Source organism: Sander lucioperca, chromosome 15 (assembly GCF_008315115.2).
Source record: "Sander lucioperca isolate FBNREF2018 chromosome 15, SLUC_FBN_1.2, whole genome shotgun sequence".
In the NCBI taxonomy this organism is placed as follows: Eukaryota; Metazoa; Chordata; class Actinopteri; order Perciformes; family Percidae; genus Sander; species Sander lucioperca.
Window position 1 is genome coordinate 19,946,435 of NC_050187.1, and position 14,376 is coordinate 19,960,810.

A 14,376-nucleotide genomic window follows, 5' to 3' on the forward strand; every position below is an offset into this window, starting at 1 on the left:
CTCTCAGTTGGAGGCTGCACAGTAACGCTCAGCGCTCACCGGAAAAGAGCTTCTAAAGGCCTTCACTGGTCTCCGTCCAGAGCAACGGGATCTGTTGGTCCACTCTTATATACAGTCTGATTCAAACCCATTTCCAATGTCCCCAAAATCGAGGCACCAATCACAACCGCTGAGGCGGGCTTTACAAGACGACGATAGTGACGGCGAGCAGCTTCTTGTTTACATTCAACATGACGGCTACCGAAGCGCAGCGTCACCCGGTTGGTGACGGGTTGGTGTCCGTTGGTGTACCCCCACTCTGAAATTAACTGTCAATGAACCTTTCCCAGACCCTTCTCAGTTACAACTGAGAAGGGTCTGGTGTCAACCAGGCTAAACACTTCATTCACATCTGAAATGTAACAAGAGAACACATTGTTTTTTGTATGTGGGTCATCTTTAACAATGCATTGTGAGCTTGTCATATGTTTTGTTTAATGTAAAATCTGAATTTAGTAGGCTATCTATAGCTACCAAATACATGTAGACAAGTAAAAAATAATTTCCCACTGAACTGTAGTGAAGTAGCATAATATGGATATTCTCAAGAGAAGCATAAGGACCTCAGAGTTTCCACCACTGACCAGAACAGTGAAGAATGAGCTGAGGCACAAAGCAAACCACTAAATCCGGCTGCAGCTCTATTACTGCTGGATCATCATTCCACATCTATAGTCACAAGATTTATGGAGTGAAGGAAAAGTTAAGATAACCCATATAGGCACTAAAATGAGATTTTCTGTGCAATGAGCTTCCTTTACTCAACAAGGTGAGCAGCTCAGCGAATTGAGGATTAGCTCAGAGCCAATCTGCTGCTAAGGTTTCATCATGTTATAAAGCTGCCCTTCAGATGTCTCAGTTTGCCATTGCACCAGCCTGGCACTACTGAGTAGATCCATGGTACAGAAAGGACTTTATCTCCCATATCACCTGTGAATCGCTTTGCATCACCCAGAAGGAGATGGAGGAAGCTGATGGGGAAGATAATATCTGCTGGATGCAGGGTAATCCTAGCCATGCATCACATGTTATCTAGAAGATAAAGACCTTCCTGTCTATCCTGATCTACTCAGTAGGGCTTCCTGATTTCTCTTCTTGCTAACCAGACTGGGTAGTAAGAAACTGAACGGAAGGACAGTGACATGTTTATTGCATGTACAGATCAACCTTGTTAAAATAAACCAAAACAGCTTCTGCCTGAGGGTGTGGACATTATATTTGCAGTGGGGATAAATCTTTCTAATAAAAACCTTTCTAGACATCACCGCGTATTAAGGTGATTTGGGGAACCTGGCAAAAAAAGACACGTTAAACAAGACAAGCAAGTATCAACAAGATCACCTATTAAGCTGTTAAAATGAGTCTACCCACAATTTTTCTGTGGGAAAGTCTGCTATGCATGACAAGTAGGAATCTTCCTTGACTCACTTTAATGGTTTGCTTTCCCAAAACAAAACCTTTAGTGCCATCTAGTGGCCACAAGCCAAGTTACACTACTGCATTAATTATCTGTGTGAATAATTAGCTTTAGTTTTGCTTTTTGTGTTTGTGTAACCTGCCCAGTTTCCAGGTTACATGGTGGAGAGGAGGACATGTCGCTCAGGTTCTACCTGTTTGGCGACACCTGGAAGCTACTTGACATTCTCTTGGATCCATGTTTTTCTTCTATGTATGTATATATGTATGTATGTATGTAGGCTATGTATTGTGTATTGTAACTTTATGTTGGTTTATTCTGTTCACACAATATATATTGCACATCTGGCCAGCCTGAGACTGATCCCTTTGTGACTCTTCCTGAGGTTTCTTCTGTTTTTCCCCAAAGTGTTTTTGGGGGAGTGAGGGTCCCGGACAGAGGGTGTTGTTTGCTGTAGATTGTAAAGCCCCTTGAGGCAAATTTGTGATTTGTTATATTGGGCTATATAAATAAAATTTACATGATTTGACATAATTACTAGATATGACTAGATATGATATGACCACTAGAGGGCAGCATTTCCCCTAATACAGCTGATACAGGTCTACCAGCTGTTACTAAGCAGTGCTCTTTTTTTGTGGCAAAAAAAGTGCAATTTCTTAGAGCATCGTTTTGTAAGAAGCTGCTGGAAATGCATGGATGGGAAAAGAAAATGTGCATTACTCTTCTATTCATCAAAACCAGCTAATGAGGAGCCCTTGAGCAAGGCACTTAACACCCAACTGGTCCAGTGGAGCTGCTCAGTGGTTAACAGTGGCAGACTGCGGTGCAAGCTGCAGGTCCTGGGTGTGAATGTGTGTAAACTGTATGTACAAGACGTAAGACAAGAGTGAAAATGAGCATCCAAAAACAACACACTGACGAATGCTTTACTTATATTATAAAATATATATATATATATATATAAAAATGTTAATAAAAACTTGCATATACATTTTAAGCCATTTCAGTAAACTGAAATATGTATACTTACTGAGAAAATTGTTTAAAATGGTCAGTGTTATAACTGTATAAAGAAAAACATGACAAAGAATACAAAGACTCACTTCTTTATTACCAGAAATCTAAACATTACACATCAAACAGTATTATCCAAAGGCTTAATCAAGGTTGGTGACATACAGTCTTTTCATAGGCAAAGTTGGTTTTCACACTGTGATAATAAATATTTTAATATGAGAACATTACTTTTTTAAAGTTTGTCTTTACCTGGACAGCAAGGGACATTTTTAAATTTGGCCTTGCAGCTATTATTAATTATTGTTGGTCTTTAAGCAGCATTGATCACCTAAAACTTTCAGTCACTTCAAACCAGTGACTGGCAGAGGTTACTCTTATGTGTTGAATCATTAAGTCTGAGTCAACATCTCCGAATGTGCAGTATATGGATATGCATTTCTACATCTCATGACACCGACATTCCACCCATTGCACTCTTACCCGTTCATAGTGTTGTATAACCACAAAAACAAACTTAGTGGCTTAAACTTCACGTACTACATATATGGCTTTTTATGGTACAGGAGGTGGATATAACTGTAAGTTCATCCACAGTGCAGCCATATATTAGAATATCAGTACTAGTCACTTTAATAATTTTTTTAAGTGACTTATTTGCTATACAGTGATCATAATAACTTGTTCACATCCATTGTATCAGTATGCATGGTTAGTGTAAGTGTTGGGATGAATTTAGGAAAACACATAAGGCTGTTCTTGAGAGGTAACCTCAATATAAAGTTGTGAGAAACCAGGGGCCAGTCAGAGGTTTATGCTGCCTTCAGTATCCAGATGGAGATGTGTCTGTAACGAGTAACAGTGCAGTGTGGGTATACAGCCATCTGATCATTTCAATGAGAAGGCCAGACATTATGGCATTATGAGAAAATATTCTATTCTTTCAACCTACAATATAGTTGTAACTGTTGCCTTTCCCAGAAGTTAATTCAACCTAGCTCCAATTTGCGAACACATGAGATGTGTGTTCAGGAGAAACGATAGGCTGTGCAGACTGAAGTGCTCTCACAGACTCAAAGTCAGTTCTGCATCTCAGTGCTTTTGGTCAAGTCAGTGGAGTATTCTGTGGAGGTATCTCTCTGGGTTGTTCTCTCCTCCTCTCCTCATTCCTGAGCTGCTTCTAAGTGCTCTCTCAGAAGTCCCCGCATGGCCCTGGCTCTCAGTTAGTACCACTGTGGCCCCTGTACCTCTTCCTGTTGTCCCTACGGAGGTGCGCCGGCGTGGCTCTGGACTGCTGTGTGCTCCTGCTTCAGGATCACTCTCCTCCCCGGCATCCTTCCCCTGGCTGCTTGAAGAGCTCTCCCCGATTCTGAACAACGTAAATAGTGTTGTTAAAAACAATATGGATGACAAGTCACTATGATTAATGTTGTGAATGTATATGAAATCACATCAGGTCTGCAGTTTTTCTACCTGAGGTGATTGAAGGCTCGTAGCCAGTGTGAGCCCAGTGCCTCTCTCCCATTAGCCCTCAGCCCTCTCCTGTGACCTCGGGCCCTCAGTCCTATCAAAGCCTGAGCCAGTTCAGCCTCATCTCCGTGACCCCAAACCAGTTGGGCCCTCTGTTCCGCATCCTGATCTCCCGCTGCCCTGAACAGTCTCTGGAGCTGCCAGAGATTCACGTTGCTGAAAATGTTCGCCGAGCCAGCCTTCCTGCTCCTCCTCTCAGCCAGCCGCCATAGCGAGGAAGGGCCCGCCACCGCGGATGAAGGAGGGGAGGCGGGTCCGGGATCCATCCAGAGAAACACGGGAAAAGGTGGCATACACTAGTTCTACTCTGTGGAGAAGTCAGTAAGAGTTTCCACTCATTAGGGTGTGTATTCAAAGTCAAAGACGCTTAAAAAAAGAACGTAACATATAAAGTACATGAGCACATTGTGCGTCACGACACCTATAGACAGCTGCGAGACTTCTGCTCTGATTCCCTAATCCTACTTTAGGAAGTGAGTGACGAGCTGCGCTTTAAAGCCTATTAAACTGCAGATGGTAATTTTATCTCTCTTTACTCACATATGGTTTTAAGGGGGACATTCACAGATAGGTATTAGCTGAGTGAGTGACCAACATCATGACTGCATGTAGGTCAGGGACCTTTTCACTGAAAGGACTTTCTTTCAGCTTAACAAAATAATCTTAAATAAAAGGTCCACTTACTAGCTTTCCTCAGAGCTTTCATCAGCAGATGATTTAGTTTATGTAGAAGAAAACTCCTCTAATGAAGACCAAGAGTTGAGATCAATTCATCAAACTTAATTTTTACTAAGTCAAGAATGAAGTCTCACATTCTCTTTTAGTTAAGCTTTATTCTGCAAGTGTCAAATATATTACTTTCCTGATCAGAATCAGATTTATTGCCAAGTAAGTAACACTTACAAGGAATTTGCCTTGGTGGATGGTGCATACATAAACATGTTAAATATAATATATTCCTAATTACACATTTACTATTTAGTCCTATAAAAAACATATAAAAAACATGACATTTATGATAAATGTCATTTTTTTCAGGATAGGTCTATCCAAGGAATGTTAACAATACACTACATCACAAACAACTTATGAGCAAGAAATGACTTTGTCCTGTGCATAACTTAAGTACTAAACTTATAGTAAGCAGGTGATTTGAGGACACACCTTTGATATATATATATATATATCATTATGGGATGCAGCTCTTCACAGAAAAACACTTACACATTCACAAACCTATTATTTTTAAGTAGGCTATGTTAACAATGACCAAACGTCACAGGCGTCTCTATTATTTCCCTCCCACCGGTGTCTTGACAGTCTACTGTTTGCATAAACCGGATCCCTTTCCAAACTAAGCATACAAAGAGTCCGTAAAAAAGAAAATATAACATCATCTTTGAAATATTCCTGGTCTTATTATACAATATTAAATACGATGCAGGCTGAACAACTTACTGTAGCCTACTGTCTACGCTGGGTTTCATTGGCTGTGGCTAACAGTAAACAGGAATCCCGTGAGAGTCAGTCTTTAAAATGAAAGGACTTCTGCTTACCCGAAGATTAACTGATATATTCGGTGCACTTTGCTCCAAACAGCATATCCCTCTGCATCGCTGTTCCTCATCAATGAAAGCTTCCACAGCGGTTGAAATGCAGCAGGAGTGTCTGTTTGTCCAACTTTACCTGCACCCAATTTCTGTCCTGGAGCCAACCGTCAATCACAAATCAATGTCGTCAAACAACCAATGAGAATGGAGAGATCCTCTGGTCTCTCCTGTCGGGGTTGGGAAACAGCTTAATTTCGACTAATCATGGGTTTGGGGGGAGAAGGGGATGGTGGCGGGCTCCGCCTCCTGGCCACGTATGGTGCGCATGCTGAAATCCATTGACGTCAGTAAGCCTAGCTGGCACGAGAAGCGGCTGTCAATTATTTGAGAGGGAAGTAACATGTGAGCATGCTGGGCAGAAAGACGCAAACAGGATGACGCATGGGCTTCTAAATACCACGGTTCTTTGTTGTGTTATATATCCTGTTGAATAAAAAAAAGTATTATTATTATTATTATTATTATTATTATTACAATTATCATTATGCCTATATAATGTTTTGTTTCTTTAACTGAAACAAGTAATGTTTCAGTTTAAAATAAAAAAAACATTAATATTGCCTATATGTTGAAGCATGGAAGCCTAATGATTATGCTTGTGTTTTGCTGAAATCTCTGTCCACACATTAACATTTCGTCATTCACTTCACTTTCATAAAGCCTACTGCTCTTTTCTCACCGAAAAAGCAGGAGGAGAGAGGTCACACGAAAAAGCAGGAGGAGAGAGGTCACACACACCCCAGGGGAAACTACACCATGGAGAAAAGCATGAGCAGATGAGCGGACATGCATAAATCTGGCAGAGGAGGAGCAGGCTTTGAATTACAGGCCGGCCTCTCTCCATCACCCAGCCCCCAACACGGACGCTACATTCAACAGAGGAAACGGAAAAGACGAAACATACAAGAAGGTTTTTCATTTCAAAACCCCGGGGCTGTGGAAAGAACAGTGAGTTCCTTTTTTGTAAATACACTTGTCCAGTTTGGGCTGCATTCTCAGACCACAAACCCGGCCTTCCACCACGTTATTTCCACTTTTTGCCCTTCATTTCCCCCAGCTGTTTGCAGCTGGCAGAAAGCACCCGCCCTGTTCGGGAAAAAGGGACCGAGCGTGACCGGAGGAGGAGAGAGATGCCACCCCAACCTTCGCAGTCGCAGGTGAGGAAGAATATCCAGAAGTTCCTCAAGAGTTTTTGGGGAATTATCCGCATCCTGCAGATTGTGTTCGGAGCCGGGTTGTGGGTCACCATCGCCGCAAACAAATACGAAGGATCCATCCACTTTGTCCTGTTCGTCGCAGTCCTCTTCTGGCTCCTCACCCTCGCCCTTTTCTTCCTCACCCTGCTGGACAAGCAGGACCTCGTCCCGCTGCTGGGAGGGGAGCGCTGGTTGTCCACCAACCTGGCGCACGACGTGGCCGCCGCCGTGCTCTACCTGCCGGCCATAGGTGTCATGATCTACAAGACGGATCGCAACTCGTACTGCAACCTGGAGCAGTACAAGCACCTCTGTCTGTACAAGGTCTACCTGACAGCTGCCGTGTTCGCCTGCCTGTGCTGCCTGGCTTACCTCCTGTCGGTTATTAATGGAGCGTGCAGGAAGTGTCGAGGAGAACACACGGTCATCTGATAAGACTGAAGGGGGTGATGGCAACAGGGAGTGAGGGGGGTATGGGTCCTTTAGTGGGGTATCCACAGCAAGATGATGAATAGTTAACTTCACTGTAATTTAACTCAACAGCTAGCTTACTCTAATCACAGGTGTGTCTCTATTGTCTCATCACACCAAACTTTCCACTTTGGTAGTGAGGCATCCAAAATCATTCTGTCAGTGAATTTAAGAGTTGCTGACATGAAAATACCCAATCAGCTCCTGGTACAGAGGCCTACCCAGGATGGGAGTCTGATTGTGACTTGTTAGGAGGTCTGAAGCATTGTACCCCTTTTATTAAGGCACGTGTGTCTGTCTCCTAGTTGTAGTTAAGGCCATGCCTCCACCTCTAACGTTTGTTTTCCACTTATTTAGGCTAATGTAATTTTTCCTTATAAAGAATCATTATAATAGTCCTGTAGGTGCTATTATAGTGGCAATATATTCAGTGTTTACAATACAATGGGCTTTACATACATTTGTAGATTTGTGTTGAGTAGCTGTCCATCTAAAACCCCTCATGGGATTTTTTTTTACAAGGGAGTCTTTTCATTGCCCTTTTTTAATGTATATATTGTTTTTACGTGTTTTTTGTACGACAGCAAACTATACTGAACAGTTACTGTTTTAGTTTTGTCTCACTTAAACGCTGCAAACAGGTTCATAAGTGCCTTCTGTCAGAATGCTGTATACTCAACCAGGTTGTGACAACAACATCCAACAATATGGATGTGATTGGTGCTACAATGTGTATGCTAAACAAAAATATTCCTCAAGTGTCCATTATGTAAAGCCAAAGAATAAAGAGCAATAAGTGAGAGCCGGTGATATGTTTCCTTGGTTATGAGCATGTATTGGTACGCAAAAGCTTTTCAACAAACAGCGTCAAGGAAAACTGTTAATTTTGTTTGAGTACTTTGAGTTAAAAGTAGAGAAAGAGCGGGGCCACTTTGGTGGCTTTTTGAAAATGAAACACAGATTTAGAGGGACTAGTGACGGAAGCCCTCAGGAAATTCCTGTTGGGAGATAAAAGCCTCAGCCAATCAGCAGGGATCATTTGTATGCAATGTCATTTGACCACATTAAAGACATAGATCCTTAGACTTATCTGTATCTCTAACAGATGAGGAGAGAGTCACACATGCACACACACACGCTGACAATCTGTATGCATACGCTGTATGATAGAAAGAATGTGTGTGCTGCATGAGAGTTAACCTACTTTTGGAAACAATGTGTACATGTTGTGTGTAATAATCTGGGAAGAGGCTTGTTCTTACCGGAACAGTCTGTTGGGGTTCTGGAGGTGGGCTGACGTTCAGCCAATGAAAATTAAGCAGTGGAAGATTATTCAATGTCTCGTCTATTCCAGGCGGCATGCAGTTCTTAAAAACACATGCTGCAGACAAGTTGGTTTAACAGAAACCAAAGCCATGCTGTGACAACTCTGTTTGGATGCCTTCATACAGTCAGCAGGAAAGTAGCATTACTACATGTGAACAGTTGTGTAGCTCTCTTTGACAAATTTGTGTTTATATTTAGCAAACTTGGCCTGGGGCATATGGTGAAAAATGCTGCAGAATACTCACACATAAAGACACACTTTACTTTTTTGGGTATTTTGCTTCCCTCCCTTCCTTGTTCCGCTGCCAACTGAATGCGATGAGTTCTTCTGGGAAAAGAGCATTAGAGATCAAATGTTGCATTGTCACAGCTCCAGATTCATAATCAAGAATCCAAACAAAGGCAACAAAAATGCAGAGATTAGAATATAAATGCAGCAGCTTTACAATAAAGTAATGAAAGATAAAGATGTGAGAAATATCTTACAGCTTGCAGGGAATATCTGCTGTTACCTGATTTATACGTGTAACCTTGACTTATTTTTTGGTTAGATTTCAGAGGCGTAGTGAAACTAAAAAGGTGACCATATAAAGACAGAGACAGATCAAACTGCAAGTAGGGAAACTGTTAAATTATTTGCCTATTTAGTGTGTACATGAACAACTGTACAGTATATCATCCTCTTGGTCAGCGGCCTTTCTATGCAATGACGACAGGAAAAATAAAATGTGTGTGTGTTAAGTGCAAGGTGACATCTGTGGCCAGAGTTACAGGAGTGAAGGGTTAATGTTGCAGCTGCAGGATATAAATCTAGCACTTTAAAGGAGGAAAGGAGTCGCCCCCCCCCCCCCTCCCCCCCGCCCCGTCCTCTCCCCCTCTGAGATTTCCGCAGAAGTGCTGTCCTGTCCACGTGTCGGTGCCTGTGGAAACACACTGCTACACAACCAGATAGAGACAGTACACAACAGTCCTGTGTGGTGCATAAACAAAGCACTGAATCCAGGGTTCAAATTGATACTGAAAGTAACCATGGTGAATCATTTAAGTTTGGGATGACTCACAACTATAGCGTATGCTGACAATTAAGGCCTGAAAAGGATTCTCCACATTTACCCTGCTTCCCACGTTAACAGGCTCCTTATTATTACACAGCCCACAGTTTATAGATGTCACGTCTTTTCAGATTTGTCAATTTTGTGTATGAGCCCATTTTGAATTTAATCCTCAAACATCATATCCATGTACAAGAAACCTGTGTAATCATAGGTAATAACACACATTTTGAAATCCTACCTCCTGACACTATTAGAAGGGTGTGGGCACCACAAGAGTGAGGTTATTGTATTTTTTCTCCAGCTACACAGACAGTTAGGAAAACCCAGACAAATTGGTATAAGGACGTATAGAGCCAGGAACTTCACTGCAGTGCCAACAGACTGTGTGATATTTCTTTTGGCCACTCATCCAAAGAGACATTTCCTGTATGCGCTCTCCCACCCATCTGCGAGCGACCAACCCGACGTCCAATAGTCATCATAGCTCCTCGAAACGGTTCCTCTGGCCCTCCCTGAAAGCACAGTGTCATGCACACTGATCCCATGGACTGATGTCAACTCACATAAAAACTGATACAGAGTTTGCTGGCAGAAAATCTACAAGTGAGTTCTGAAGTCCAAATGTATAACAATGACATTACTGAGACTCATGGCTGTAATTAAATCACTGCCGAGAGAGATGATATATCTATAAAGAAATGGTAGGAATGTCTTTTGTCCCTCTCAGTAAAAATTCAGAAAAACATGGAAACTTGTTTTGACTGGCTTCTTGCCTCCCAACATAGTGGTGTACAGAACACAATGTGAGCTGCAGAAAAGCATCAATGGAGCTGGTAGAAAACATGTCTTATTCAGATCTATTTTACCAGGCCAGATGATTGCCATCAAAGGTATTTAATTCAAGTCTTCTTGCTAAAATAAAAAAGTACAAATCTTATAATCACACCACTTCGTTGCTTCAAGAGTTATCATTAGTGTAGAAGAACTGATTTGATTCTGTCATATACATACATACACAACACCACAAATATTCACACAAAAAAACAAAAGACTCCTGATCCTAAAGGGTACATATTTTTTTTTTAAGTTTAGATCTAGTTGCTTAAGTGATTCCAATGTAAGTGGTGTGGGGACAAAATCCATAGTCCTTGTGTGCAAAAAATGCTTTCTTAATCACAAAACAAAGCTAATATGAGACTTAAGCAGTCTGAGTTATTCAGATCATTAGGTGCTTTCCAACGTTATAGGCTTTTTTTGTACAAAACTTCCTCTTTATGTTACTATCCCTCCACCAAAGCTCAGCAATCAAATACTGTCTAATTTGACTAACTGCTGAAGCCTCATATTAGCATCAGCTGAATTTGAACAGAGAGTATTTGTTGCGCAAAAAGACTTTTCAGTGTACATATGTCAGTAGTGTTTTAAAACAGGATTATTCAAGAGGACATTTCAATATTTAAAAAAATATCTACACTTTAAAACTATAACCCACACTTTTTGACTGTACACAGTCCTGACTTTCAACTTGGTAGCCTTGATTTTGCAAGACTTTCTCACAGACCAGAGCCGGGTGTTACACAGTTTATTGAACCAGGTGCATACTTGGTTGGTTAAAATCCAAATAGCAGCTCCCCACTGGAAGAGCCCCGTCTTTCTTTCCCACCGAAATCCTGGTTGGGTAATTCCCAGTGGAAGTGCTTTATTCAATCCGAGTGTGTCTGCCTCTTTTGTTTTCCTGCTGACAGTCCTCGTCTCATGTCTTGCTTGGGAGGCTAGATGTATGCACAGACACATGAACACAGCAGCGCCCTTTTAACCCACACTTTCGTCAGCTACTGCTGAGATGCACATTCCACTGCAGATGAGAGGGGCCGATGGGAAAACAGATGGAGACTGACAGAACAAGTGAATGAGCAGCAAAAAAAGCAAAAAGTGATGTGCAAAAATGCCTTACTTAAAGATCTAAGCAGGAATCTGGGATTGACATTTCCTGTCTGTGTAAGGCATGAATGGGCGCAGTGTTTTGGCATGCAGGTTGTGTAGTTTGCCTCTGACACTCTTCGGTTTATAGTTTCCTAACATGGTGACTAGGATTACTGGATATCTGTTGCCGCAGCTTTTCCCCACACAATACTTCTGAATGGCTACAGTGTTCATGTGCTGCATGAGGGCAATGGCAGCCAGTGGTGGGAAAAGATAGCTATTTATAGAGCCTTGAAAATACCACCACTTCCTTTCCTCTGCCAATTCAGTTGAGAGCATGTTACAGAGTAAATGAGTCTAAAAAGAGAGAAATGAAAGTAGTCTGACATTAACTGTTTCTTGAGCACTGATTCATGTAGAAATTAGCGACACCTCTGCCATTCATCGCATGTAATTTTTACCTCACTAAAACACACTGGGGAGTAAAAAAAACAAACTGTTTCCCAGCACCACCCAAATTCTCTCTGTTACATCACACTGCAGTTGCGAGAAAAAACTGCACATTTAAAAGCATATTTTCCGTTCTAATCAAAACAATATCCCATTTATTCTTATATTATTCTGGTCATAAAATGAGCAAATGTGTTGAAGTCCCTGATATTTGGGAAAAAAAGATATTTGCATTATTTGATATTTTAATATTCTTACACTGCATTGTCAAAAGCCTACATCAAAGCAAAATACCGTAAAGTCCAAATAACAATGTCCAATTCCCTGAAGAATAACTGTAAAAAATAATGATATCTAAAGGAAAATCCGTACATATTTAATGAATGTAGCTCATTATTAAAATGAAATATAACGTTTCACTGCAATCATTCCTGACTGCTCAATACTATAAACAATTATTTAAATTACCCACTAGGAGGTGTAATAGCACTTCAAAAAACATAAATTTGATTATTTCCAATTTGGTTCATTGCTTTAAGTTTTAAGTGTATTTATCTTATTTGGCCCGTACACCCTCTGACAGTAGACAATAGTAATAATCTTCTCTGTCACTTGGCCTACATGAAACAGATCCACTGTTCAAAACCAAAGCTGACACTGTGCATTTTTATTTTTTTTAAGATTATTTTTTTTGGCATTTTATGTCTTTATTTGTGACAGGACAGCTTAGATATGAAAGGGGAGAGAGAGGGGGAATGACATGTAGCAAAGGGCCGCAGGTCGGAATCAAACCCGTGGCCTCTGCGTCTAGGACCAAGCCTCTGTATATAGGCGCACGCGGTCCACCAGGTGAGCTACTTAGGAGCCCGCACTGTGCATCTTTTACACAGCAGCTAAACAGCAGAAATCCACCAGCAGAATTACTTCAAATATTACAGAAGAGGATTAGGGCCACACATGTGAAAAATGTATTTGAGTTCTGAGTTTGAAGTTTCTGACTAATCTAACATGATTCATTTGCTGTGTGTTTTCCCCATTTTCCTTACTCAGCTATCAGCTATATTCAATTCAATTTTCAATTCAATTTTATTTATAGTATCAAATCATAACAAGAGTTATCTCGAGACACTAGAGTAGGTCTAGACTACACTCTATAATTTACAAAGCCCCAACAATTCCAGTAATTCCCCCAAGAGCAAGCATTAGCAGTGGCTAATGCGACAGTGGCGAGTTAAAACTCCCTTTTAGGAAGAAACCTCGGCAGACCCAGGCTCTTGGTAGGCGGTGTCTGACAGTGCCGGTTGGGGATGTGATGAACGTTGGCAATAATAGTCACAAAGATAATGGAACAGTGACTACAAATGGTAGTCGTAGTAGTTCATGTCATAGCAGGGCACTGAAGGGCGTTACAGGATGTAGCGTGGCAAAGCAGAGCATGGGTGGACGTAGCAGGATGCAGCCGGACACTGCAGGGCATCGCAGAGCGTAGGACCACAGTGACAGCTCCAACCAAGATCTTGGTGCCACCCTAATCCAAGGGAATATTCTGGGCGAAAAAAGAAACATAAGGACTCCGGGGAGTAAACTCCCCAGAGCTAGGTTAGTAACAAGCATTTCTGGGACAAGGATACACACAAATGGAAACAAATGGAAAGAGAGAGGAGAGAGCAGCTCAGTGTGTCACAGGAAGGAAGGAACTTCCCCGCCAGTCTAGAACTATAGCAGCATAACTAAGAGAGACAGGTTAAGGAGAGGAGCCTGGTCGGGCTGGAACTCTCCCCAACTGGATCGGGCTGTACTAGCCTGCCTCCCTCTACTCTACTCTACTCGCTCCCTAACTATAAGCTTTATCAAAGAGGAGGGTTTTCAGTTTATTCTTAAATATGGTGACATATTGATCATATCTAGTAATTAAGTGTTAACCGATGGGTAACGCTTCTTTAAGTAGCCTCGTTGGGATGGGGTCTAAGAGACAGGTAGATGGCTTAGCTGAAGAGACCTTTAGCATTAATTGTTGAAGGTCTAAAGGATAAAAGCAGTCTAAGTATATGTCAGGTCTTGTCGTTCTTTCTAGCGGTCCTGCGTTTAAAGGTGAACCGTTAGAAGTTAAGGGCAAAAGGTGATGAATTTTATCTCTAATTGTTATAATTTTATCATTAAAGAAGCTCATGAAGCCGTCACTACTCAGAGCTATAGGAATAGATGGCTCATAGAGCTGTGGCTATCTGTCAGCCTGGCTACAGTGCTGAAAGAAACCTTGGGTTGTTCTTATTTTCTTCTATTAGTGATGAGTAATAGTCTGATCTGGCATTTCTGAGGGCCTTCCTATAATTTTTCAGACT

General features: G+C 41.5%; 2 protein-coding genes across 3 annotated transcripts; one reads left to right on the forward strand and one right to left on the reverse strand.

Moving 5' to 3' along the window:
• Positions 1 to 2,551: 2,551 nt before the first annotated feature.
• LOC116054012 (arginine vasopressin-induced protein 1) lies at positions 2,552 to 5,793 on the reverse strand. 2 transcript variants are annotated; one of them, XM_031305298.2, is made up of 3 exons: positions 5,560 to 5,793; positions 3,947 to 4,305; positions 2,552 to 3,842 (listed from the first exon to the last, which is right to left on the reverse strand). In XM_031305298.2, the coding sequence occupies exons 2-3, from the start codon at positions 4,294 to 4,296 to the stop codon at positions 3,584 to 3,586; spliced, it is 609 nt and encodes a 202-aa protein (XP_031161158.1). In that variant the 5' UTR covers positions 4,297 to 4,305; positions 5,560 to 5,793; the 3' UTR covers positions 2,552 to 3,583. The 2 variants fall into 2 exon arrangements, with proteins under 2 accessions (XP_031161158.1, XP_031161142.1); XM_031305282.2 differs by having other exon boundaries at positions 3,947 to 4,310; positions 5,560 to 5,788.
• A 439-nt stretch (positions 5,794 to 6,232) lies between these two features.
• Positions 6,233 to 9,021, forward strand: marveld1 (MARVEL domain containing 1). The gene has a single exon (XM_035992261.1). The coding sequence runs from the start codon at positions 6,744 to 6,746 to the stop codon at positions 7,239 to 7,241; it is 498 nt and encodes a 165-aa protein (XP_035848154.1). The 5' UTR covers positions 6,233 to 6,743; the 3' UTR covers positions 7,242 to 9,021.
• The last annotated feature ends 5,355 nt before the right edge of the window (positions 9,022 to 14,376 follow it).

Coding starts and splice junctions, on each gene's coding strand:
- LOC116054012 (XM_031305298.2), bottom strand. CDS start 4,296: ATGCCACCTTTTCCCGTGTTTCTCTGGATGGATCCCGGACCCGCCTCC. Junction 3,843..3,946: donor CGAGCCTTCAATCACCTCAG/GTAGAAAAACTG, acceptor TACGTTGTTCAG/AATCGGGGAGAGCTCTTCAA.
- marveld1 (XM_035992261.1), top strand. CDS start 6,744: ATGCCACCCCAACCTTCGCAGTCGCAGGTGAGGAAGAATATCCAGAAG.